General features: G+C 43.3%; 1 protein-coding gene across 3 annotated transcripts in view; it reads right to left on the bottom strand.

The window, feature by feature from the left end:
• The window catches only part of RABEP1 (rabaptin, RAB GTPase binding effector protein 1), a 115,568-nt gene extending 89,455 nt beyond the window's left edge, over positions 1–26,113 (bottom strand). For 2 of the 3 annotated variants that reach the window (XM_025361890.1, XM_025361892.1), the window contains exon 1: positions 25,856–26,113. In XM_025361890.1, the coding sequence (XP_025217675.1) occupies positions 25,856–25,889 (34 nt within the window). In that variant the 5' untranslated portion in view covers positions 25,890–26,113. The remainder of the gene's footprint in view (positions 1–25,855) is intronic. The other variant, XM_025361891.1, reaches the window with a different exon arrangement.
• Positions 26,114–27,237: the final 1,124 nt, after the last annotated feature.

Below are 27,237 nucleotides of genomic sequence, written 5' to 3'. Positions count from 1 at the left end.
CCGTTTTGTTAAACAGATCAAAAAGACCTGAGATAATCTCAGTGAATTTTAAAGAAAAGTAAAGCAATTAGAGAGGAAATAGCTATGAGAAATAGACTATCCAAAATAAGGATGATCCACGTGCCTGAAGTAGAGAACCCAACAAACGTAACTAAGAAAACAGTAGAAGATTTAAAGCAATAAATATTCCCAAAAGGAAATCAGAACTAAATCTACAAAAAATAATGATGTGACAAACAGGCCCACAGAGGAAGAAAGCAGAAAATAGAAGAAACTCCGATCTTTGACATTCTTGAGCAGTTGAACCAAATTTAGAACTCTACGTGTGAACGTGGAACGCAGAGAAAAACTGAACCTTTCACTTTTGAAGCAACTAGGTTGGCTTTCCAGCTGGTCTCAGATAGAGTTATTCCTGATACAAAAGAACATATAAAAACTTAATTGTATCAAAAGTATCAAATTTTAAATGTATGTAAACTTTGACGCAACAGGGATTCAGCAGAGGGAAGTATTTGACTAAATATTTAGAGACATATGTATCAGGATGCTTGCCACAGTGTCATCTGAAATAGAAAAAAATAAAAACAATATTTACTAATAGAGGATTAAACATATTATGGAATCCATACATTAAAATACTACTGTTACATACCATTAAAAATAACTTTTTTTTTTTTTTTTTTGGAGATGGAGTCTTCTTCTGTTGCCCAGGCTGGAGTGCAGTGTCCTGATCTCAGCTCACTGCAACCTCCACCTCCTGGGTTCAAGCGATTCTCCTGCCTAAGCCTCCCAAATAGCTGGAATTACAGGTGTGCGCCACCACGTCTGGCTAATTTTTGTAATTTATTTTATTTTTTTTTTAGTAGAAACGGGGTTTCACCATGTTGGCCAGGCTAGTCTCGAACTCCTGACGTCAGGTGATCTGCGCGCCTCAGCCTCCCAAAGTGCTGGGATTACAGGTGTAACCCACCGCACCTGGCCTTAAAAATAACATTATTTAGGCCGGGCGCGGTGGCTCAAGCCTGTAATCCCAGCACTTTGGGAGGCCGAGACGGGTGGATCACGAGGTCAGGAGATCGAGACCATCCTGGCTAACACGGTGAAACCCCGTCTCTACTAAAAAATACAAAAAACTAGCCGGGCGAGGTGGCGGGCGCCTGTAGTCCCAGCTACTCGGGAGGCTGAGGCAGGAGAATGGCGTAAACCCGGGAGGCGGAGCTTGCAGTGAGCTGAGATCCGGCCACTGCACTCCAGCCCGGACAACAGAGCCACTGCACTCCAGCCCGGACAACAGAGCGAGACTCCGTCTCAAAAAAAAAAAAAAAAAAAAAAAACCATTATTTAATAATACATCATGAACATCTCTTCATTTAAGCGAGAAAAAACATGCTATAAAGGTATTGCAATTTTCTATCAAATTTTTAAGTTTTTTTCACATATTTTATACATATGAAACTTTAAAAAGATAATACCGTTTTCCCTCAGTATCTGAGGGAAATTGGTTCCAGGACCCCTCGGATACCAAAATCTGATGATACTCAAATCCATTACATATAAAACAGTGTAGTATTTGCATATAACATATGCATATTCTCCCATGTACTTTAAATCGCCTCTAAATGACTTATAATACCTAATACAATGTAAATACTATGTAAATAGTTGTTATCCTGCATTTTTTAATTTGTATTTTTATTGTTTTATTGGTTTTTTATTTTCTTGAGACGCAGTCTCACTGTCACCCAGGCTGGAGTGCAGTGGCGCGATCTCGGCTCACTGCAACCTCTGCCACCCGGGTTCAAGCAGTTCTCCTGCCTCAGCCTCCTGAGTAGCTGCAATTACAGATGCGTGCCACCATGCCCAGCTAATTTTTGTATTTTTAGTAGAGACGGGGTTGGTCAGGCTGGTCTCCAATTCCTGGCCTCGTGATCCCCCACCTCAGCCTCCCAAAGGGTTTTTTCATTTTCCATCCCCAGATGGTTGAATCCATGAACGTGGAGCCCGCAGATACAGAGGGCTAACTGTGTATCAGAGCGTTAATAAACTGTCTTTGCTGACTGTTCACTTTACGCTTTTTTGCGTTTTCTTAATTGTCTGCAATGGGCAATATAAATTTTATCTGCAATTACAAAATAATTATAGAAAGAAAATTAATGACAAGCGCAAGATGTGGAAGATCAACTTGACAAACAGCTCACACAGAAACAACTTAATTGAAATGATGTAGAAAAACATTGGCCACTGTTTAAAAATAAATTTAAACGTATAACAACATAAGTTATGAACATCTATCTAATTGATTTTAAGACAGAGAACATCTTTGAAAATGTCAAAATATTATAAGTTTGTCCAAGTGAAACGTTAGATTTCTTCATAACAAAAATTATCCCAATGGCCAGATGCAGTGGCTCACACATGTAATCCGAGAGCTTTGGGAAACTGAGGCAGGTAGATCCCTTGAGCCCGAGTTTGAGACCAGCCTGGGCAACAAAGGGAGATTCCGTCTCTACAAAAAATACAAAAATTACCAAGGCATGGTGGCATGTGTCTATAGGGGCCTCAGGAGGCTGAGGTGTGAGGTCAAGGTTACAGTGAGCCGTGATCACACCACTGCACTCCAGACTGGATGACAGAGTGAGACCCTATCTCAAAAAAAAAATTACCCCAAAAGCCAAAATAAGACAAAGGACAAACGTGGACAATATCTGTAAATATCTGTAACAAATAAAAAACAAAGGCCAACATCTATGAAGACACATATATACAGAGAGAGAGAGATATATAGATAGTTTTTTTTGGGTTTTTCTCTGTTATTGTCCAGGCTGCAGTGCAATGATGGAATCTCGGCTCACTGCAACCTCTACCTCCCGGATTTAAGCAATTCTCGTGCCTCACCCTCCCAAGTAGCTGGGATTACAGGCGTGCAACACTGCACCCGGCTAATTTTTGTTTGTTTAGTAGACACAGGGTTTCATCATGTTGGTCAGGCTGCTCTCAAACTCCTGACCTCAAGGGATCCACCTGCCTCAGTCACCTGCCTCAGTCTTCCGAAGTGCTGGGACTATACGTGTGAGCCACCACGCCCGGCAAATATTTATATATATATCCCCCATTTTAATAAGAAAATGGACAAGGCACAGCGGCTCATGCTTATAATGCCAACACTTTGAGATGCCAAGGCAGGCAGATGGCTTGAGCCCAGAAGTTCAAGCCTGGGCAACATGTAAAAACCTTATCTCTACTAAAAATACAAAAACTAGAGAGGCATAGTGGTGCATGCCTGTAGTCTCAGCTACTCCACAGAGTCTGAGGTGAGAGGATCACCTGAGCCTGGAAAGCAGAGATTGCAATCAGCCAAGATCGCACCACGCCACCAAACTCCAGCCTGGACCACAGAGCAAGATCTTATCTCAAAAGTAAATAAATAAATGCCAGGTGTAATGGTTCACACCTGTAATCCCAGCACTTTGGGAGGCCAAGGTGAGTGGATCACATGAGGTCAGGAGTTTGAAACCAGCCTGATCAACATGGTGAAACCCTGTCTCTACTAAAAATACAAAATTAGCCAGGCAGGGAGGCACACACCTGTAATCCCAGCTACTCGGGAGGCTGAGGCAGAACTGCTTGAACCCAGGAGGTGGAGGTTGCAATGAGCCAAGATCACGCCACTGCACTATAGCCTGGCGACGACGCAAAACTCAATCTCAAAAAAAAAAAGTATATAAATTAAAAATGTATTAAGAAAGGGGTAAAGGACATGATGAGGCAATGCACACACAAAAAAAGGCCAATATATTTTTTTTAAAACAATCAAAAACAAAAAAAAGGAAAAAAAATGAACAAAAGCCAATCATACTAAAACTGCAACTAAAATCAGTCAGATACCATTTTTATGCCTTGCCTATTGGCAAGAACATCTTAAGTCTATACTTCATGTTGACAAGGATGAAGTGAGACTAACAGACATCGTCAGCACTAAGAAGAAGAAATGTAAACCAGAACTGGCTTTCTAGAAAGCAATTTGGCAGTATATATCAAAATGTCATACTTCAGATCCAAAACAGTCTAGGAAATAAAGATGAGATCAAAGATTAACGTACAAGAATGCTATTTCCTATGAAATTATTAATAGTGAGAATTTATAAATGATCAAAATGGCAATAATAGTAAAATGATACATTTATATGATAAATTAGACTTATAACCACCTTTGAGACAGTATCGCTCTTTCCCCCAGGCTGCAGTGCAGTGGCTCAATCTCAGCTCACTGCAAACTTCACCTCCCAGGTTCAGGTGATTCTCTCCTCTGTCAGCCTCTGGAGTAGCTGGGATTATAGGCGCACACCATCATGCCTAATTTCTGTATTTTTAGTAGAAATGGAATTTTGCCATGTTGGCCAAGTTGGCCTCAAACTCCTGACCTCAAGTGATCCACCCGCCTCGGACTCCCAAAGAGCTGAGATTACAGGCATGAGCCACCGCAACTGGTCAAAACCACTATTTAAAAAAAAAGAAAAGAAAACTTACAACACAGGGAGACTGTTCACATCATAACCAAATGAAAATGGCAGAATGCAAAACCACATGTGCAATATGATCAATTGTTTTAAAATATTTTTATGTGTAGATATAAAAATTTTAAATGTAGAATAAAAAAATACTCTAAACGATAGAATTATGTGTAAGTCTAGTTTTCTTTTTTTTGAAATGCAGTCTCACACTGTTACCCGGGCTGGAGTGCTATAGCACGATCTCGGCTCGCTACAACCTCTTAGCCTCCCAGGCTCAAGCAATTCTCCTGCCTCAGCCTTCCAAGTAGCTGGGATTACAGGCGCTCACCACCATAGCCAGTTAATTTTTTGTATTTTTAGTAGAGATGGGGTTTCACTCTGTTGGCCAGGCTGGTCTCGAACTCCTGACCGTGTGATCCGCCCACCTCGGCCTCCCAAAGTGCTAGGATTACAGACGTGAGCCACCACGCTCAGCAAGTCTGGTTTTCTTTTACACTTTCTTTGTACGTTATAATCAGAAAAGAAAATTGGAGCCTTAATTTTGCCTTTTTAAAAATGATCAAAGTTTGCTAAGCTAAAACTGACCTGAGGGATAGCTAGAATGAAAACAGTCACGGCAACCTGGATTCTAGGCAAGTTATTAAATTTGTATAGCCTCAATTGTGAAATAATGTTAATATTATCTTTAAAGAATTAGAAGGATTAAAAAATATAATTAATGCAGCCAAGTGTGGTGGCGTACACCTATAATCCCAGCACTTTGTAGGCTGAAGTGGGCAGATCATTTGAGGCGAGGAGTTCAAGACCAGCCTGGGCAACATGTCAAAACCCACTCTACTAAAAATAGAAAAAAATTAGTCAGGCTGGATCATGAGCACGGAGTAATTCCAGCTACTCCGAAGGCTGAAATGAAAGGATCACTTGAACCCAGGAGGCCGAGGTTGCAGTCAGCTAAGATCACGCCACTGCACTTCAGCATGGGCAACAGAGAAAGATTCTATCTCAAAAAATAATAATAAATATTATTATTTAAATTAATATGCATTTGTTAATGCATTAACTTATCTTAATTGTAAAGATGTTTGTTAACGATATATGCTCTCTTGAGCTTATAAACACAACAGATATTTTTTAAGTCCTTTTTTTTAAACAAGAGAGGTAAGCACAGTGGGTGGACCTAATGTACTCATTCCAAATTTTATCTGAATGAAAAAATACTTAAAAATAATCAAGGAAATTCTAGTAAATGAATAATGAAGGATATCTGGATCTTTTTTTTTTTTTTTTGCCCAGGCTGGAGTGCAATGGTGCAATCTCAGATCACTGCAACCTCCACCTCTCCTGCCTCAGCCTCCCAAGTAGCTGCGAGTAGCCAGGGTGTGCCACCACGCCTGGCTAGTTTTTGTATTTTTAGTAGAGACAGGGTTTCACCATGTTGGCCAGGCTGGTCTCCAACCCCTGACTTCACGTGATCTTCCCGCCTCGGGCTGGCAAAGTGCTGGGATTACAGGCATCAGCCATCATGCCCAGCCCGGCTCTTTTAAATATTAAAACATTAAAGAGGAGAAGGGAATAGTAATTGTAACCATGTAGTATAACAAGAGAATAGGTAAATCAATTGAAGAAAATGCAGTTTATAAATGAACTCAAATATTCCTGCAAATTTAGCATACGATAAATGGTAGTATTTCAAAATCAATGAAGAAAAATGGATTAGTCACCATATGGTGCAAGAACAATTGGCCAACCATTTGAAAGTAAATAGTAAGGTCAGGTGCAGTGGCTCATGCCTGTAACCCCAGCACTTTGGGAGGCTGAGGTGGTCAGATCACCTGAGGTCAGGAGTTCAAGACCAGCCTGGTCAACACGGCAAAACCCCGTCTCCATTAAAAATACAAAATTTAGCCAGGGGTGGTGGCACACACCTGTAGTCCCAGCTACTCGAGCGGCTGAGGCAGGAGAATTGGTTGAGCCCAGGAGGCAGAGGTCGCAGTGAGCCGAGATCGCACCACTGCACTTACAGCTTGGGTGACAGAGCAAGACTCATCTCCAAAAAAAAAAAAAAACAACAAGTAGAGTAAAAGGTGGATTCTTATATCATTCCTGACGGCAAAATAAACTGCAAACTGATCATGTAAAAGTACTCCAGCCTGGGTGACAGAGCGAGACTTGAGGGAGGGGAGGGGAGGGGAGGGGAAAGTAAACACTAGGCCGGGTACAGTGGCTCACACCTGTAATCCCAGCACTTTGGGAGGCCGAAGCAGGCGGATCACGAGGTCAAGAGATCGACACCATCCTGGCCAACATGGTGAAACCCCGTCTCTACTAAAAACACAAAAATTAGCTGGGTGTGGTGGTAGCCCCAGCTACTTGGGAGGCAGAGGCAGGAGACTCGCTTGAACGTGGGAAGCGGAGGTTGCAGTGAGCCGAGATAGCGCCACTACACTCCAGCCTGGTAAGAGAGCAAGACTCTGCCTCAAGAAAAAAAAAAAAGAAGAAGAAGAAGAAGAAGAAGAAAACACAAAGAAGAAGAACACAAACCTAGAAATCATAAAGGAAAAAACTGATAATCACACAGAAAAATTAAAATACTTCCATATGCCAAAACTCAACTCTCAAAAGTCAAAAAACTCTCAAAGTTAAAAAACAAATTGGGTAAAATTTTTGCTACACTTGATACACACCTGACAAAGGTCAACTTCCCTATATGCAAAGAACTTGTTAAATTAAGGGACCATGAGCCTTTCTTTCTTTTTTGTTTTTTAAAGATAAATTCTCACTCTGTCAACCAGGCTGGAGTGCAATGGCTGATCTCGGCTCACTGTAACCTCTGCTTCCCAGGCTCAAGCAATTCTCATGCCCCAGCCACCCCAGTAGCTGGGACTACAGATGCACACTGCCATGTCTGGCTAATTTTTGTATTTTTAGTAGAGAGGGAAGTTTTGCCATGTTGGCCAGGCTGGTCTTGAACTTCTGGCCTCAAGAGATCCGCCCACCTTGCCCTCCAAAAGTGCTGGGATTACAAGTGTGAGCCACCAAGCCCAGCCACAGAAGCTCTCTTATATACCTTGATGAGCCTATAAATTGCCAAACCTTTTTTGAAAGAGAATTATGGTACTTAGAATTAAATTTTTAAACATTCACATTCTTTAGACTCAGTAATTCCAGTTCAAGGAATTAATCCTATAAAAACACATGAATGTGGAAACATCCACTTGAGTGTTATTGGAATGGCATGAATATTCATCAATGAGAGAAATACATCTAAAAATTATAGTGAATCTGTATTTTGCAGCCATGAAAACAATAATTAACTTCAAAAGTAATAATATAGTTTGAGAACAGCATTTGTAGCATGATTCTGCCTTTTTTTTTTTTTTTAAGAGATGAGGTCTTGCTCTGTGGCCCAGGCTGGAAATGCAGTGGTGCAATTATAGCTCACTGTAGCCTCAAACCTCTTGGGCTCAAACGATCTCCTCAACCTCACAAGAAGCTAGGACTACAGACGTGAACTGTGACACCTGGGTAATTTTTATTTTTTGTAGGGACAGGGGTTTTGCTCTGTTGCCCAGGCTGGTCTCAAACTCCTTGCCTCAAGTGATCCTCCTGCCTCAGCCTCCCAAAGTGCAGGATTATAGGCATGGGCCACTGTGCACAGCTATGATTCCGCTTTTAAATTACCATAGAACACATTTTTTAGACACGGGAAAAATATTCACCAGGACATTAACAGTGTTTCTATTTCTGAGGGATGATCTTATTAGTTCATATCAACTTCCCTTTTATATTATACATTTACAAATTGTTTTATCACTTTTTTTTTTTTTTTGAGACGGAGTCTCGCTCTGTCGCCCCGCTCTGTCGCCCAGGCTGGAGTGCAGTGGTGCAATCTCTCTCACTGCAAGCTCCCCACCCCGGGTTCACGCCATTCTTCTGCCTCAGCCTCCAGAGGAGCTGGGACTACAGGCGCCCGCCACCACGCCCAACTAATTTTTTTTGTATGTTTTTAGTAGAGACAGGATTTCACCGTGTTAGCCAGGATGGTCTAGATCTCCTTATCACGAGTATTATTTTTTTTTTTAATTTTTTTTTTTTTGAGACGGAGTCTCGCTCTGTAGCCCTGGCTGGAGTGCAGTGGCACGATCTCAGCTCACCGCAAGCTCCGCCTCCCAGGTTCACGCCATTCTCCTGCCTCAGCCGCCCAAGTAGCTGGGACCCCAGGCCCGCCACCGCGCCTGGCTAACTTTTTTGTATTTTTAGTAGAGACGGGGTTTCACCATGCTAGCCAGGATGGTCTGGATTTCCTGACCTTGTGATTCTCCTGACCTTGTGATCTGCCCACCTCAGCCTCCCAAAGTGCTGGGATTACAGGCATGAGCCAAAACACCCAGCCACAAGTATTTATTTTCAATGCAAATAAAATTTCAAAACATGCAGTATGAAAGAAAAAAAATACATCAATGGAACAGAACATAGAGTCCAGAAACAGATCCATGCAAATACAGTCAACTGATCTTTGGCAAAGGAGCAAAAAGGCAACACAACAGAGAAAGGACAGACTTTTGAATAAATGGTGATGCTGGAACAACTGGATATCCACATGTAAAAAAACGAACTGAGCCACATGACCTTACATCCTTCACAAAAACAAATTCAAAATAGATTATAGACCTAAGGGTAAAAGACGCAAAACTTTAAATCTCCTAAAACATAACACTGGAGAAAATACTGATGTCCTTGGGTTTGGAGATGACTTTTACATACGATACGAAAGGCACAAGTCATGAAAAAATACAGCTGACCCTTAAAAAACGTGGGACTAGACTAGGGGCACCGATTCCCACAGTCAAAAATTCATGTATAACTTTTGATTCCCCAAAAACTTCACTAATAGCCCACTACTGACCAGTAATTTTACCAATAACATAAAACAATTGATACATACTGTGTATGTTGTATGTATTACATACTGTATTCTTACAATAAAGCAGGCTAAATATTAAAATAATGGGAACAGAAAATATGTTTACTATTCATTAACTGGAAGTGCGTCATCACAAAGCTCTTCATTCTCTTTGTCTTCACACTGAGTAGGCTGAGGAAGAAGAGCAAGAGGAAGGGTTGATCTTGCTGTCTCAGGGATGGCAGAGGCAGGAGCGGAGGTGGTGGAAGAGGAGGGAAGAGAGGCAGACGCACTCAGTGTAACTTTACGGAACTATGTGTTAATCTGGATTTTTATTTCTCTAAGAATGTTTCTATATGGTACCAATCCTTTCACCATTTGCTTTAGTTTCAGTGCCTGTATCATAGAAGTGGTCCATGTCATAAAGAAGTCAAATACAGGCCGGGCGCGGTGGCTCACGCCTGTAAACCCAGCACTTTGGGAGGCCGAGACAGGCGGATCACAAGGTCAGGAGATCGAGACCATCCTAGCTAACACGGTGAAACCCTGTCTCCAATAAAAATACAAAAAATTAGCCGGGCGTGGTGGCGGGTGCCTGTACTCCCAGCTACCCGGGAGGCTGAGGCAGAAGAATGGCGTGAAACCGGGAGGCAGAGCTTGCAGTGAGCCAAGAACACGCCACTGCACTCCAGCCTGGGGGACAGAGCAAGACTCCGTCTCAAAAAAAAAAAAAAAAAGTCAAACACAGTCTTTGCAGTCTTGAATAATCAGAGCCCTCCTGCCAGACTAACGTCAGTTTGTTTTCTGGCCCTGCTCCTCGGTCTTCTTACTCATAGCCTGGCACTGGTTCAGAAACAGACATCTCCAGCAAGTTACCTTCTGTGAATTTCTCTAGTGTACGTCCATTGGCTCTTGAATTTCTCCGAGATCCATATCTTGAAATCCTTTACCCCCAACCTTTTTGCCATATCCACCATCTCTTTCATGATTTCCTTGATTGGCTCTGTGCTAAATCCTGTGAAATCATGCACAACATCCAACACAGTTTTCTCCAGCAGGTATTTATTGTTTCAGGCTTGATGGTTTTCATGGCTTTTTAATGATATTTTCAATGGTGTAATCCTTCCCTACTTTCAACACATTCTCTCCACTGGAGTTCCTTTCCACAACCTTGACAATAACCCGTGTAACGAACCTTAAAGGTCCTTATGGCCTTAGGACCCCTTTATGTAAAGGCTGAATTAACGATGCCTTCAGGGGCAAGTAGACAACTTTCAACAACTTCTCCAGTGTTTAACTCCTGGTGTTCCAAGTAGGGAGGACAGTGTCCAATATCAAAAGAAATTTAGGCCAGGTGCAGTGGCTCACGCCTGTAATTCCAGCACTTCGGGAGGTCGAGGCGGGTGAATCACAAGGTCAGGAGTTCACGACCAGCCTGGCCAACATGGTGAAACTCCATCTCTACTAAAAATATAAAAATTAGCCAGGCATGGTGGTGCGCGCCTGTAATCCCAGCTACTCAGGAGGCTGAGGCAGAAGAACTGCTTGAACCCAGGAGGCAGAGGTTGCAGTGAGCCGAGATCATGCCACTGCACTCCAGCCTGGGTGACAAGAGCAAGACTCTGTCTCCAAAAAAAAAAAAAAAAAAGGCAGTCCCTTACTGGCCAGGCACTTGCTGTCTTCACACGAAAACACTGAAGGAATCAATCCAGAAAAATGTTCTCATTGACCAGACCTTCCTGTACAACCAAGAAAAGACTAGCAGCTGACGTTATCTTTTCCCTTCAAGGCCCAGGGGTTTAGCACTTTTACAGATAATGGCAGTCCTGATCATAAACCCCACCGCATTTGTTCAAAACAGTACAGTTAGCCTATCCTTGCCTGCCTTCACCTAAATCCTGGTGCCCACTTGACTTCCTTACTAATAAATGCTCTTTGGGACATTTTTTTTCCCCCAGAATAGGGCACTTTTGTGTGCATTAAAGACCTGTTTAGGCACAAATACTTTCTCCTCAATGATTTCTGTTGTTGTTGTTGTTGTTTTGAGACTGCGTCTCATTCTATTACCCAGGCTGGAATACAATGGTGTGATCATGGCTCACTGCAGCCTCAACCTCCCAGGCTCAAGCAATCCTCCCACCTCAGCCTCTGGAACAGCTGGTACTACAGGCACATGCCACCACACCCAGCTAGTTTTTTCTAACTTTTTGTAGAGATGGGGTCTCCCTATGCTGCCCAAGCTAGTCTCCAACTCCTGGGCTCAAATGAGCCTCCTATATCAGCCTCCCAAAGTGCTGGGATTACAGGTGGGAGCCACAGTGCCCAGCCCTCTGATTTTCTTAATGGCACCTGGGAATTTGCCTGCTGCCTCTTGGTCAGCAGAAGCTGCTTCTTATGTTATCTTGACATATTTTACACCAAACCTCTTTCTAAAGTTACCAAACTGTCCTTTGCTGGCATTAAATTCTGCAACTTTAGATCCTTTACCTTCCTCTGCTTTAAGTTGTCATATAATGACTTCACTTTTTCTCAAATCTTACTAGAGTTATAGGTATGTCTTATAGCAATCCTTCGCCAACATAAAAGCTGCATTTTCAATATGACATTAAAAGGTATTTCACAAAAAATACAAGGTTTTCATACCTGCTGGCTTAGCTGCAACAGTTTCACAAATTTCCTTTTTTTTTTTTTTTTTTTTTTTTTCTGACAACGGTCCTTATGCTGGATTCATGTGTCTTGAAATGGTGGGCAACCACAGCTGCAGACCTCAATCTATGGTACATATCAAGCAATTCAACGTTTTCTTGTAATGCCATGACTTTTCTCTGCTTCTTGGGAGCACTTCCAGTATCACTAGTGGCACTCTGTATGGGTCTCAAGGTTTATAGTACAACATGATGAAAAACACGCGAGAACCACAAGAGATCACTTTTTGCTGTGATACGCAATTTACTGAATGGACAAACTGCTAAGAGATAATTAGCCTTTTTTTTTTTTTCTTTCTGAGACAAGGTCTTGCTCTGCCACCCAGGCTGAAGTGCAGTGGCACAATCTCGGCTCACTGCAACCTCCACCTCCCGGGTTCAGGGGATCCTCTGGCCTCAGCCTCTTGAGTAGCTGGGACTATAGGAGTGCCCCATCACGCCTGGCTAATTTTTGTATTTTTTGTAGAGATGGGTTTCAACATGTTACCCATGCTGGTTTTGAACTCCTGAGCACAAGCGATCCACTGCCTCAGCCTCCCAAAGCACTGGAATTAGAGGTGAGCCGCCCCGCCTGGCTGATCGGCATTTTCAGTAGACACGTGCAACACGCCAGTACCCAGCAACAGGAGGTGGCCACAAAATCACTACACTGCTATAGTGTGCACTACAGTTAATTTTATGCAGTTATGATTTAACACTGCATCTCTATTTACATTTCTTTCCACTGCAAATGGCACCATGTACAGTGTATTTGTGTACGTTCTGATAAATTTTAACTTCTGATAATAGATTTGTGTACATTTTATGGTAGTAAATTATAAAAGACTGGTATCTACATATGTTTCATGCATTCATGACATACCTTTTTCTTAATTTTTGGTATTTCTAGGCTATGCTATCTGCAGGTTCTTCAAGTTCTTGCAAATTTCCAAAATATTTTCCAATATATTTATTTTTTTAAATCCGCATATAAAAAGACTCACCATTCAAACCCATGTTGTTCAAGAGTCAACTATAATTGATAAGTTGGATTTCATTAAAAATCAAAACTTCTGCTCTGCAGAAGACACTGTCAAGGGAGTAAGATAAGCCACAGACTGGGAAAAAATATTTGCAAATAAAATATCTGATAAAGAACTGTTATCCAAAACACACAAAAAACACTTAAAACTCAACAAGTGCTTGCTTACTAAGCCATCCCCCTAAAACAACAAAAAAACCTTAACAATAAGAAAACGAGCAACCCAATTAAAAAATGGGCAAAAGACCTCAACAGACACCTCACCAAAGATATATAGATGGCAAGAATATGAAGGGAATTGCTAATATTAAAACATAAATTGAGGGAATGTTAGCCTGTATTAAAGAGAATTAAGAGTCCTGATCAAAAGAGAACGTTTTGCTGTTCTTTTCACAAGTCACATAGATTCTGTGTCTAAAATATTTTCACCAATTTTAGGTTCACCACTTTAAGAAGAGCATTATCAAACTACTTGGCATTAGAACATTTGGCTAGCCGAGCAGAGGAGGCCACACAAAAATAACGAAGGCATAGGACCCTCATATGAGGAACTCCTAACATGGAAGAAAGCCCCTTAAATATGTGGCCAGGTAAGGTGGCTCACGCCTGTAATCCCAGCACTTTGGGAGGCCGAGGCAAGTGGATCACCTTAGGTCAGGAGTTCAAGACCAGCCTGGCCAACATGGCGAAACTCTGTCTCCACTAAAAATACAAAAAAAAGGCCGGGCGTGGTGGCTCACGCCTGTAATCCTAGCATTTTGGGAGGCCGAGGTGGGCGGATCACAAGATCAGGAGATCGAGACCACGGTGAAACCTCGTCTCTACTAAAAATACAAAAAATTAGCCGGGCGCGGTAGTGGGCGCCTGTAGTCCCAGCTACTCAGGAGGCTGAGGCAGGAGAATGGCGTGAACCGGTAGGCAGAGCTTGCAGTGAGCCGAGATCGCGCCACTGCACTCCAGCCTGGGAGACACAGCGAGACTCTGTCTCAAAAAAAAAAATACAAAAAAAAATTAGCTGGGCATGGTGGTGGGCACCAGTAATCCCAGCTACTCAGGAGGCTGAGGAAGGAGAATCGCTTGAACCCTGGAGGGAGAGGTTGCAGCAAGCCGAGATGGTGCCACTGCACTCCAGCCTGGGCAACAAAAGCGAGACTCTGTCTCAAAAAAAAAAAAAAAAAAAAAAAAACTTTGATGACCTTTCCTATGCAAGAGAAAATAGCCTAATACTGATTCACTCAAGAGGTCGGAACCAAAGCGTAGAAGGGAAATAATTCGGGCCCCCCAAATGAAGAACTTTCTAATACTTATAGGTACTACAAAAAGTGGAAGTGCTCTAAAGACACTAGATTTCCATCTGTTAAGAATAAACACAGAACAATTTTTTGCAGAGCCAGAAGTAAATTGCTAATGTCCTTCCATTACTCTCTACAGAGTCCTGTTAGGTTCACAGAATGAAGGATAGGATTATTTTCACAAACATTCGGCTTTTCTTAAGAACCAGAGGTCTCACCACGTTGTCCAGGCTACACAGTAGTGGCTATTCACAGGCATGACCACTGCACACTACAGCCTTGAACTTCTGGGCTCAAGCAATCCTCCTATCGGGGCCTCTCAAGCAGCTGGGACTAGAGGTGTGCACCACCATGCCCAGCTGGAAAACTTCTGCTCTTGAGTAACTAAGAACAGTAGGGCAATCATATGTAGATGGGGGCAGCAGTTTATTTAGACAATAAATACAGCATGAGTTTAGAGAAGGTAGATATCAATTGGAGATTGATGGTTAAAAAAATATTTTGTCTCGATTTTTGATAGCCTTAACAAAGGAATGACAACCCACATCATGGTTTGCTCCCCTCAACCCATCAAATTTCCCACAATAAGGACCCAATCGTATCCTGTACTTGTTAGTCTACTAGCCTTTCTCAACTCAGGGTCCATGAAAGAATTAAGCAAGCCCTAATGCCCAAGGCATTCAATATATGTAATGCATTAACTTCTCTCCTCTGTGTGTGTGTGTGTGTTTTTTTTTTTAAGACGTAGTCTCACTGTTACCCAGGCTGGAGTGCAGTGGCACAATCTCAGCTCACTGCAACCTCCGCCTCTCAGATTCAAGTGATTCTCCTGCCTCAGCCTCCCGAGTAGCTGGGATTACAGTCGTGCACCACCACACCCAACTAATTATCGTATTTTTGTAGAGACAGGGTTTCACCATGTTGGCCAGGCTTGTCTTGAACTCCTGACCTCAGGTGATTCACCCACCTGGGTCTCCCAAAGTGCTGTCCTCTGCATCTAGAATGGTACGTGTTATGTCACCTTTGGGACAACTGAGAAAGGAGCCAAATTACTTCCTGTGTTCTTTGGTTAAGATAACCCAGGAGGGTATAAACAACATAATCTACTTGACTGAAATGAAGGTGTTAAAACTATAACCTCCATGAATACAGGCACCTTGTCTGGCTTGTTCATAGTACATACATGTTCAAATCATATATATGTGAATAAATGGATAAAAGAATGGAGGCCTCATATATTTAGTTTCTCTCTTCTACCTCAGAGTTTCCTCTACCTTTTCCTTTCGTCCTTTCCTTTTTCCCTTCCATTTTGGAGAATGAAGTCCCTGTGGCCCCTCTTGACACTCGGATACTCCTGTTCTATTTCATCTGCTTTCAATTGAGACCCAGACCCAGCCCCATCTACTATCTCCTTGATCTTACATCTTTAGGCAGTTTCTCCCTTTCCACTGGCAGTCCTTCATCATACAATTATTTAAATCTCTATTCTTAAAACACACACACCACTTCCCACAATCCTACTACTCCGTCAAGTGACTACACCACTCATATGTGTATTACCATACTTTCAAAATTTAGTCTATATACGCTACCTCTCCGTATTTACACCTTCCTTATTGAAACTCTTCTCTTCGAGGTCCTAATGACCACTTCACTGCTGATTTCAGTGAGCACTTCTGCCTTCATCGGACTTTTCTGCAGCACTTAGTACTGTTGACCACTCCCCTCTTCAAACCTTCTCCAATAGTGACTTCTAACACTAATCATCCTAGCTCTCCTTTTTCATAAGGTTCACTGATTTCCCCTCCCTCTCCCAATCCATTTTTATCTGTGTCCTTCCAAATAGCCTATACTTTTCTCCCTGAGCAGTATTCATCCTGATGACTCCTAGGCATTTGACGTCTACATCGCTGATGTCTTTCCTGACTCCAGGCCTACATTTCCAGGTATCTACTAGATATTTCTGAATGGCTGCCCCACCAGTATTCCAGATCAACATATCTATAAGCAAATGTGTCACTTTGTACTATTAAATGTGCCCTTCTACTGGTTGCCTAGATGGATAAACAGCATCTACATTCTCAGAATCCTCTTCAATTTCTCTCCTACCCAAATTCCAAATCAAATGTTCATCAAGCTGCTATTTTACCACAGTATTTCTCACACCTATTATTTCCTTCTCTCCATTCCCATTGACCTACATTATAACTCCATCATCTCCCTCTTAGATCAGAGCAATGGCTCAATCCATTTCCTTCACCAATCATCTACCTCACAGTCTATCTATCTTCTGTATAATCTTCCGAGCAAGCTTCCTACAGGACAATATGGTTCACAATATCACTCTATCAAAACACAGTTCCATCCACATCTAGAAAAATCCGGACTCACCGGCTGGCAGCAAAGATTTCCACCATTCAGGCTCTCCTTTTTCAAACCTGTCTCTAAACAGCCTCACACTCCCAGGACACCAGGTTATTCACACACCTCACACTACACACTCTCCATCCCTACCCTGCAAAGATTACCCCCCTCCTCTAACCACTGCCTCCAAGGTGCCATTTCCATCCGTCAAAACTTCTACACAACTCTCAAGACTTTATCCAAATGCCACTTTCTCCAATATAACTGGAGGTGCAGTGAGAGAGAAGTAGAGGGAGAATCCTACATTAACTAACTTTCTAAATAAGATGTCTCTGCTGTGTTATCAAAATATTGTACAAACTATAACACTATAACAATTGCATATTGTTACCCATCTTTCAATATCTACTACCCATATTCATTCTATGACAAGTACTGTTCTGAGGATACCATTATCAGTCAGACAAACTGCCCTCTCTTCATGGCATATGTATTTGCCACTAGACTTTTAAGACCCATAAGAAAAGGAACATTTCTCTTTTTTTGCCATGCTGCAGGCTCTATCATAGTCTCTGGGGCTGTTTTTGCCAAGATCTCTTTCTGGAACATAAGGAACATTTCTACTTTGCTACAATAACCCTAACACAATGCCCATCACCAATAGGCATAAGCAATAAATACTTGTTTAAAGAATTAACATATTGGCCGGGCGCGGTGGCTCAAGCCTGTAATCCCAGCACTCTGGGAGGCCGAGACGGGCGGATCACGAGGTCAGGAGATCAAGACCATCCTGGCTAATACGGTGAAACCCCGTCTCTACTAAAAAAAATACAAAAAACTAGCCGGGCGAGGTGGCGGGCGCCTGTAGTCCCAGCTACTCGGGAGGCTGAGGCAGGAGAATGGCGTAAACCCGGGAGGCGGAGCTTGCAGTGAGCTGAGCGAGACACTGTCTCAAAAAAAAAAAAAAAAGAATTAACATATTAAAGAAAAAGGTCTGATTATCAAGGAAGTCTTATTCATCCTGACTATAATCAAGCTACATCAATGCTATGATTCTTATCAGGCAACATCATAATGAGGCTTCTAGAGAAAGCTCACTCTACATAAAATGCAGTTACCAGAAGAGAGTAACAGCCCCAACTCCACTCCTGCATTCTAGTACTGGCTCTGCTACAGTGCAATTGACTTCTACCTCTTTAGTCCTTAAGTTTCCTGATCTGTAAACTGAGGGAAGATAACTACTCTCTAGGATTCCTTTCAGTTATATGATTTTTTATCTACTTTCTACAGGTTACATACATCTAGAAAACATCAGGTACCACTGAAGGTCATTAACAACTGGAATCTGAAAGATAATCAAAAGAATGTTAAGTAAGCTGGGTGTGGTGGCTCACGCCTATAATCCCAACACTTTGGGAGGCTGAGGCAGGAGGATTACATGGGCCCAGGCATTCAAGACCAGCCTAGGCAGTGTAGACAGAACTTGTCTCTACTTTCAAAATAATTCGGCCAGGCACAGTGGCTTACACCTGTAATCCCAGCACTTTGGGAGGCCGAGGCAGGCGGATCACAAGGTCAGGAGTTTAAGACCAGCCGGGCCAGCATGGTGAAACCCCATAACCCCATTTCTATTAAAAATACAAAAAAAATTAGCCGGGCATAGTGACGTGTGCCTGGAGTCCCAGCTACTTGGGAGGCTGAGGCAAGAGAATCACTTGAGTCCAGGAGACGGAGGTTGCAGTGAGCCAAGATCACGCCACTGCACTCCAGCCTGGGTGACAGAGAGAGACTCCATCTCAAAAATAATAAAAATAATTCAAGAAAGTTAGGCAGATTCAAGTCATGTGATAACAGAAATAAACACGTAGGAAGGACATAAATAAAACATTAAAACTAGTCAAAACTAGGAGATGGTAAGCTCCTTCTCCCCAGAAGGAAGAGAACTCAGACTATCAGTTGTAATGGATTCAGTTATCTGATAAGAAAACTTTCTGTAATTTTACTGAGAGTAACAGCTTCCTCTATAATCCAACAGCACCACTGTACCTGCTTTCCCACTGGGCACCTTCTCAGTCTACATTCCTAAGGCCCATTCCTCTACTAGGTCATAAAACTCTTAAAGGAACTACATATTATTCATTTCTGTATTTCTCCCCCTCACATTCCCTGGCACAACTGGACCACACAAAATTAAACAATATTTATTAAATACTTCCATAAAGACAATATTCAAATTAATGACTATACAAGAAGAGAACATCAAACTTCAGTGGATAAAAACCTAGCGTATGATACACGGAGATATTTTAGAAATTAGAGCTCTTAAGATTCAAAAGCAATTCTCTCCACAGAAAGCCAGGTAAGACATGAAAATTAAAGGCCATTAACCCAATTCCAGGCTACTGTGTGTTGGGATATCAGAGTGACAAAGACTGTGGGTATATGCAGGGCCTGTGTTTTTCAGATTAAGTATCTCTGCTAGTTCAAAGGTTGGGAGATTTATCAAGTTATAATTTACAAACAAAAACATGAATTATTGAACAAACATTAAGACAACTAGTTATCTATTCAGGAAAAAAATAAAGGGTGTTCTGCCTCAGCCCTGGAAGCTATGACTGTTCCTTATGTCTACTAGTCCTGTATTCTTTAGGGCTTCTTTCGTCTTAGTGGGTGATCTCCAGTTTAGTTAAAAATTCTTTATATTAAACTTCCCTAATTTAAAAACAAATTCCAAATAGATTAGACTACAAAACATAAAAGACAACTACAAGTGTTGAAAATAAGGTTTTTTTCTCTTTAAATAAACATGAGAGTTGGGGGGTCTTCCTCAGCAAAATAAGAAACCCAGAAACCACAAATTTAAAAAAAAAAGGTCAGATCTACCTAAAAATTAAAGCTTTCTGCATAACAAAACAATTTTTTAAATGAGGGAAATGACAAACTGTGAGACCAAACTTTCCAATACATACCAAAGGGCTAATATAATTTACAAAGAGCTCCTCCAAATTACTGAGAAAAGGACAACCCAATGGAAAAATAGGAAAGAGATACAAACAGACAAGCCACAAAAGAAATAGATGTGAAACAGCAACTCAAAGTAGAAGAGAAAAGAAAGAAGAGGAAGAAGAAGAACAATAAGAAGAAGAAAGAGGGGGGAGGAAGGAAGGGCAGGCAAGCAAAAAAGAAAAAAAATGAAAGAAAGAAAGAAAAATGAATGGAAGGAAGGAGCAAGCCAACCAGCCAATAAACAAAGAGGCCATAATTAATATAATTCCTATCCAGGAAGTGCAAATCAAAAAGCCACACTTCAACCAGGCACAGTGGCTCACTCCTATAATCCCAGCACTTTGGGAGGCCAAGGAAGGTGGATAAACTGAAAACAGGAGATAGAGACCAGCCTGGCCAACATGGTGAAACCCTGTCTCTACTAAATATACAAAAAAATGAGCTAGGTGTAGTGTTGCACGCCTGTAATCCCAGCTACTTGAAGGGCTAACACATGAGAATCGCCTGAACCTGGGAAGCAGAGGTTAGAATGAGCAGAGATCACACTACTGCACTCCAGCCTGGGCAACAGAGCAAGACTCTCAAAAAACAAAGAAAAGAAATAAAATAGGCCGGGCGCAGTGGTTCACGCCTGTAATCCCAGCACTTTGGGAGGCCAAGGCAGATGCATCACCCAAGGTCAGGAGTTAGAGACCAGCCTGACCAACATGGCAAAACCTCATCTCTACTAAAAATACAAAATTAGCCCAGCACGGTGGTGCATGCCTGTAATCCCAGCTACTTGGGAGGCTGAGGCAGGAGAATCACTTGAACCCAGGAGGTGGAGGCTGCAGTGAGCTGAGATCACCATGTCTAACTTTTGTATTTATAATAGAGACAGGGTTTCACCACGTTGGCCAGGCTGGTCTGGAACTCCTGACCTCAGGTGATCCACCTGCCTCAGCCTCCCAAAGTGCTGGGATTACAGGCGTGAGCCACCACACCTGTAATCCCAGCACTTTGGCCCAGTGCGATTTTTTTTAAACCTAAGTGAGATCACATCATTCCTCTGTTCAAAGCTTTTCAATGGTTCCCCATAGTGAAAACCAATCTTTGCAATACTCCAGGGCCAACAAGATCTGCCTCCACCTCACGACCTCTCTGACCTCATATCCTACTCCAGGCTTCTCCTAGGCCCCGTAACATCATTTCAGCCACACTGACCTCCATGCCATTCCTCAAACACACCAGACATGCTTCTGCCCTCAAGGCATATGCAAAAACTGATCCCTGCCTAGAACACCCTTCCACCAGATATCCTGAAGGCTAACTCCTCTATCTACTTCAAGTCTTTGCACAAATGTCATCTTCTCAATAAAGCTGCCTGACCAGCCTATTTAAAACCAACCCCACCCCTTCCTTTTATCCTGCTATGTTTTCTTTTTTCCATTGCACTTATCATCTAACAACCCATATCATTTGCTTACGTTTGTTGTTTAATATCCGTTTCTCCCACACTAGGGCAGGGTTATTTATTATCTATATTGCCCACTGATGTATTCCAAATGCCTAGAATTGTGCCTGAGAAACAGTATACATTCATATTAGTTGAATAAATAGTTTTGTACATGTCTATAGGATTATCTAATTAGTGGCTGAATGATTCACTACCTAGGAACAGGGACTGGGTCTGGTTTTGTTCATCATTGCATTTCCTAGATCCTAGCATAGGATTTGGCATAGAATAGACACACAAATACTTGTTAACTGAACAATACAACTCTTTTTTTTGAGACAGAGTCTTGCTCTGTCCCCCAGGCTGGAGCGCAGTGGCACGATCTCAACTCACTGCAACCTCCACTTCCCGGGTTCAAGCGATTCTTCTGCCTCAGCCCCCCTAGTAGCTGGGACTACAGGTGCGCACCACCATACGCAACTAACTTTTGTATTTTTAGTAGAGACTGGGTTTCACTATATTGGCCAGGTTGGTCTTGAACTCCTGACCTTGTGATCCATCCATCTCGGCCTCCCAAAGTGCTGGGATTACAGGCATGAGCCACCGCGCCCAGCTGAACAACATCACTTTTTTTAATCAAAAGACACAAATTTAAAACAAATGACATCATCCAGCGCTTGTAAGATTACAGGGGAAATCCACCTGCCATATATTGTTGGCGAGTACGTAAACCGATGCCTTTGAGAGTAAGCTAGCTACAGGTATTAAAATTTAAACCACTCAGAACTCATGCCCTTTATTTAATTCACTAGTCTTACAGAAGTACAAGAGTACCTAAAAAATATGCACAAGGACATCCATTACAACACTGCTTATAAAATAATTAAAAATTGGCCGGGCGCGGTGGCTCAAGCCTGTAATCCCAGCACTTTGGGAGGCCGAGACGGGCGGATCACGAGGTCAGGAGATCGAGACCATCCTGGCTAACACGGTGAAACCCCATCTCTACTAAAAATTACAAAAAACTAGCCGGGCGAGGTGGCGGGTGCCTGTAGTCCCAGCTACTCGGGAGGCTGAGGCAGGAGAATGGCATGCACCCGGGAGGCGGAGCTTGCAGTGAGCCGAGATCCGGCCACTGCACTCCAGCCTGGGTGACAGAGCAAGACTCCGTCTCAAAAAAAAAAAATAAATAAATAAAAAAAATAAAATAAAATAAAATAATTAAAAATTGAAAACAATCTACTTGCCCCACAATAGGGAAACAGGCAATAAATCATGCATGGTACATGCATATGATGAGACAGTCTTTAACAAGAATGAGGAAGGCCTACAACACTGACCTGGAAAGTAGTCCATGATCTAGTACATAAGCCAGATGGCATGGATTTGAAGCCTGCTTCCCCACTTAGTAGCTGTATAACACCAGGCACATTTCTTTAACTTCTCTGTGCTTCAGTTTCCTCATCAAGAAAATAGAAGCAGTAATATTTCAATAGTACTCACTTCATTGCTATGAAGATTCCCCAAGATAACGCCTATAGTGTTTACAGAACATTACATGGCCATATAACCATGTATGAGTATATTCTAGCTAACATTTATTAAGTGAGATAGGGAAGTTGCAGATTTATGTATGTAAAGCATGTCCTTCAGGGGTAAAAGGTAGCATGTCTGCGTAACCAACAAGAAACAATCAGGAATCCAGCCTGGTCAACATGGCAAGAATAAAAACTAATGAAGTGGGTTGGGTGCAGTTGCTTATGCCTGTAATCCCAACACTGAGAAACCAAGATGGGAGAATCGCTTGAGCCCAGGGATTCAAGATCAGACCGGGCAACACAGTGAGACCCTCTCTACAAAAGAAAAAGAAAAAAGTGAAGCAAAATCAGAGCAAATGTTTCAAAGATATAGTTGAACTTAGATTAAAATAAACATTAAAATTTGAAATTTTTCACATTTTTGAATTTTCAGGGGAAAACAGATCAATTGAAATTTAACTATTAAAATTACCTATATTCCAAATAAGTAAACTAAGAGGCAGTATCAAAAACCCAAAACTTTTTTAATTTACAAATAATTAAAATGAATAAAGTGATTACATTTCATCCCTTCAATTTACACACAAATCAATTTTCCTAATCTACCATATGGCCATGAAAAACAGACAATATAGATTTTTTTTTTAAGTCATCAAAGACAATCGCTTCTGAAATGGGATAAAACGAGATACAGTCAAAGACTAAGCAGTTAGTTATCTTTCACCACCAGTTTGACACAAAAGAATTCTGGCAATTTTTTTTTTTTTTTAATCAGCAGGAAATTCAAATGTGCCTAAAGCTAAAGTGGTCTACATGAGTTCAGCTAAAGACACAAATTAAATCCCCAAAAGCCAGACTCAGGGACTCACACCTATAATCCTAGCACTTTGGGAGGCGTACACAGATGGATCCCTTGAGTTCAGGGGTTTGAGACCAGCCTGGGCAACGCGGCAAAACGCCGTATCTACAAAAATACAAAAATTAGCTGGGCATGGTGGCATGCACCTGTAGTCACAGCTACTTGGGAGGCTGAGGTGGCAGGATTGCTTTAACCCCAGGAGGTCGAGGCTGCAGTGAGCCAAGATGGCACCACTGCACTCCAGCCTGGCCAACAGAGTGAGATACTATCTCAAAAAAAAAAAAAAAATTAAAATCCCCAAGATGAACTTCTAAGACACTGACACAAGGCACTCAAATGTACCAAATTACCTCTCTCCTACTGTAAAAAGTAGCCATGGCTACCTACAGTAATTTAAAATAAAAATCATACTAGAGTCACAAGATTTGAAAAATAGGAAATAAATCTGAACTAAAAGAGCAAGAATACAAGATTTCCTAAAGCTAATTTTCCCTAGTCTCTTTCAAGTGCTTAGTCACTTCTGCCTATTTACAAGGAAGACCATTTCATATCTTGAAAGAGGCAGGGAATTTTGATTCCAGACTGTCATGTCACCTGAGCTGCCCTAAACGTTTGTTTCCATGCAACTCAAGAGAAGGCAGCAGCCAGCTATGCATACCTATCACTCCTGATCAGAACCACAAGCTCTCTCTGTATCCTGCCTCTCTGCGCAGTAAGAAAGTGGGATTGTGGAAAAACAAAGTTTTCTTGCCTGACACCAAATGCAAAAGGTGATCATTAAAATGCAGCCTGAAAACATCCCGGTTTCCTCTCTCTGACAGCCCACCAAAAATACTTTCCTTCCCTTACGTTCCCTTACTGAAACAGAAATAGCAAGCAGGTTCTTATAAAAGTCCAAGTGCTCACTGGACATCTCCCCTCAGGCAGCTAACACCACCCAAAACTACAGGCTAATAAGCTCTGGAGCACATTTCCCAGAGAGCAGCCAGAACCTTAATATCTGATATGGTTACAAGTTCCCCAAAGGCAAGAATAAAGAGTAAGGGTTTCATGAAAGGTTATTTTGAGACAACCCCAAGCAAAGGCAAGTTTTAAAGAACCTACTCCGTACCAAGTCCCTTTTCCCAACATTCTACTCTACTCACACTTAAAGACGCTAAGCACACACGTTGATAATAGAAACACACCAGAAAGAACTTTCACAACTAGATACAGTAGGATCTTGGAAAAGACCAAGTACACTACTCCCAACCATCAATTCTAGGTGGTAAAACCTGGAACCATGTAGTCAATCTGTGAGGCACAGCTCAGTCCAGTTTCCCAGAAGATCATGAAGGGCTCTGACAATCAACTTTCATTATTTAGGATGAGGCCCTTTTTTCCCTTCCAAGAATATAAACGCCATAAATGACACATTTCTTCCACTTCATTTTTTTTTAGTACCACAAGCAAATATCTTCAAGTAGTGCGAGTAGGCCTCAGTATTCTCAAACACTATTCTCATTACTCCTAATATCTTCCTAACAATTCTATTATTTTATATACACATTCGTGTTGCTATTTTTATAGATAAAATACAAAGGCATGAATTAACCTCTTGATTAATTCGTGTGTGAGAATACTCAGGTTCAACGAGGCTAACAAATGAGCCCAGAGCTTGCTGGTTAACAATCCAGGTCCTTTAGACACCCAGGCCCCAACACTTACCATTAAGCCACAGTGCCATTCAAGGAATGCTACTAAATCCAGTTACTGTACACAACTACTTCCAGGTCACATAACTGGGTGCAAAGAGCTCTATAGCAAGGATTGGGGCCGCGGGGAGGGCACGCTACCTAACATTTTTTTTTCTTTAACGAATATAGCACATGTTCCCGATTTCCATCCTCCCCCACGGGCAGAACCCACGTGCCGGTTCCCCGCTACCCAGAACCGCTCCCTCCCCACACTCCCCCACGCTACCCAGCAGCCTCCCCACGCCCTTCCCTCTGTCCTCCCGCAAGCGCTGCACGGGCGCCTCCCGCCCCCTCCCCAGCGACGGCCGCCTGGGCGCCCGCGCCGCCCTCGCGCGCCGCAGCCCGCGCGCCCCCGTCTCCGCCCGGCAGGGTCACCCCTGGGGCCTGCGCGCACCCTTCCCGCCGCCTGCCCTCCCCGAAGTCCTCCCGCGACGCCGACGCCGGGCAGGCCGCGCCCGCCGCGCCTGCCATGGTGGGCGCCTCACCGTCAGGCTGGGAAGCCGGGCCCGGCTGCGCCATGACCAGGCGGCCGGCCTCGGGGAGCGGGGATGGGCGGGGAAGCGGCGTCCCGGGCTCCCGCGGGCTCAGCTGGCGGAGGAGGCGTCGACCGAGCCGCCGCCGCCGCCGCCCAGGGAGGAACCGCTAAGGCTGGAGCCGCCGGCGCCGCCACAGCCGCCGGCAGAGACGGACCCGACCGCCGACCTCCGCCTCCTCATCCTGACAGCGGGAAATAAGCAGTGCGCAGGCGCGGGGGGATGGGGCGGCACGTGACGTTGGCCCGAGGGGAGGGGCGGGGCCTCGGGAGCGCGGAGAGAGCGCGGCAGGAGGGGAGGGTCCGGGCGGAGCTGGGCGCCTGACCCAGCACCAGAGGGAGGCTGAAGGCGGAGCGGAGCTGGAGAAGAGGGAGAGCAGTAAAGACCAGGCCTCTCGAACGGGCCGGTCCCGGTTGCCCACCACAGCACAGTGGGGAGAAAAAAAAAAAAAGAAAAAGAGGCCGGGCGCGGTGGCTCACGCCTGTAATCCCAGCACTTTGGGAGGCCGAGGCGGGCGGATCACAAGGTCAGGAGATCGAGACCACGGTGAAACCCCGTCTCTACTAAAAATACAAAAAATTAGCCGGGCGCGGTTGTGGGCGCCTGTAGTCCCAGCTACTCGGGAGGCTGAGGCAGGAGAATGGCGTGAACCCGGGAGGCGGAGCTTGCAGTGAGCCGAGATCGCGCCACTGCACTCCAGCCTGGGCGACAGAGCGAGACTCTGTCTCAAAAAGAAAAAAAAAAGAAAAAGAATAAGAAAGGAGGACAGATGGCGGGGTGCAGTTCCAGCCTCTACCTCTTCTAGCTGTGCGACCTTGGGAGAGTCACTTCACCTCTTGGAATTTTTATCAATATAATGGCTAAGAAAAGTTTAAACGAGGTAATAAAGTATGAAGAACTGTTTCCGACAGTACTGGGCCTGGACCCCAGGTCCTCTGATGCAGAGGCCAGTGCACTATCCATTAAGCAAATACGTTTGGCTTTTCAGTGGTGATAGATGCTGGAGATACAGCCAGGTACAGACCCTGCACTCATAGCAGGAGAGGAGAAATCAAGTGTGGCCCTTTATACCTGGGCAAGAGAACCTGCCCTGGGCCCCATACTTTAGGAACTCCCCTCTAATCACCACTCCCCATCTGATTTCAACACCTGGAGTGCACCCCATGCCAAGGAGGTAGTTTAAAAAGCTTTTTTTTGAGATAGAGTCTCACTCTGACACCCAGACTGGAGTGCAATTGTGTGATCTCGGCTCACTGCAACCTCTGCCTCCCGGGTTCAAGCGATTCTCCTGCCTCACCCTCCCGAGTAGCTGGGACTATAGGTGCGTTCCACCA

The sequence above is a fragment of the Theropithecus gelada genome, chromosome 16 (assembly GCF_003255815.1).
Source record: "Theropithecus gelada isolate Dixy chromosome 16, Tgel_1.0, whole genome shotgun sequence".
In the NCBI taxonomy this organism is placed as follows: domain Eukaryota; kingdom Metazoa; phylum Chordata; class Mammalia; order Primates; family Cercopithecidae; genus Theropithecus; species Theropithecus gelada.
This window is presented reverse-complemented; position numbering and strand designations above follow the sequence as displayed.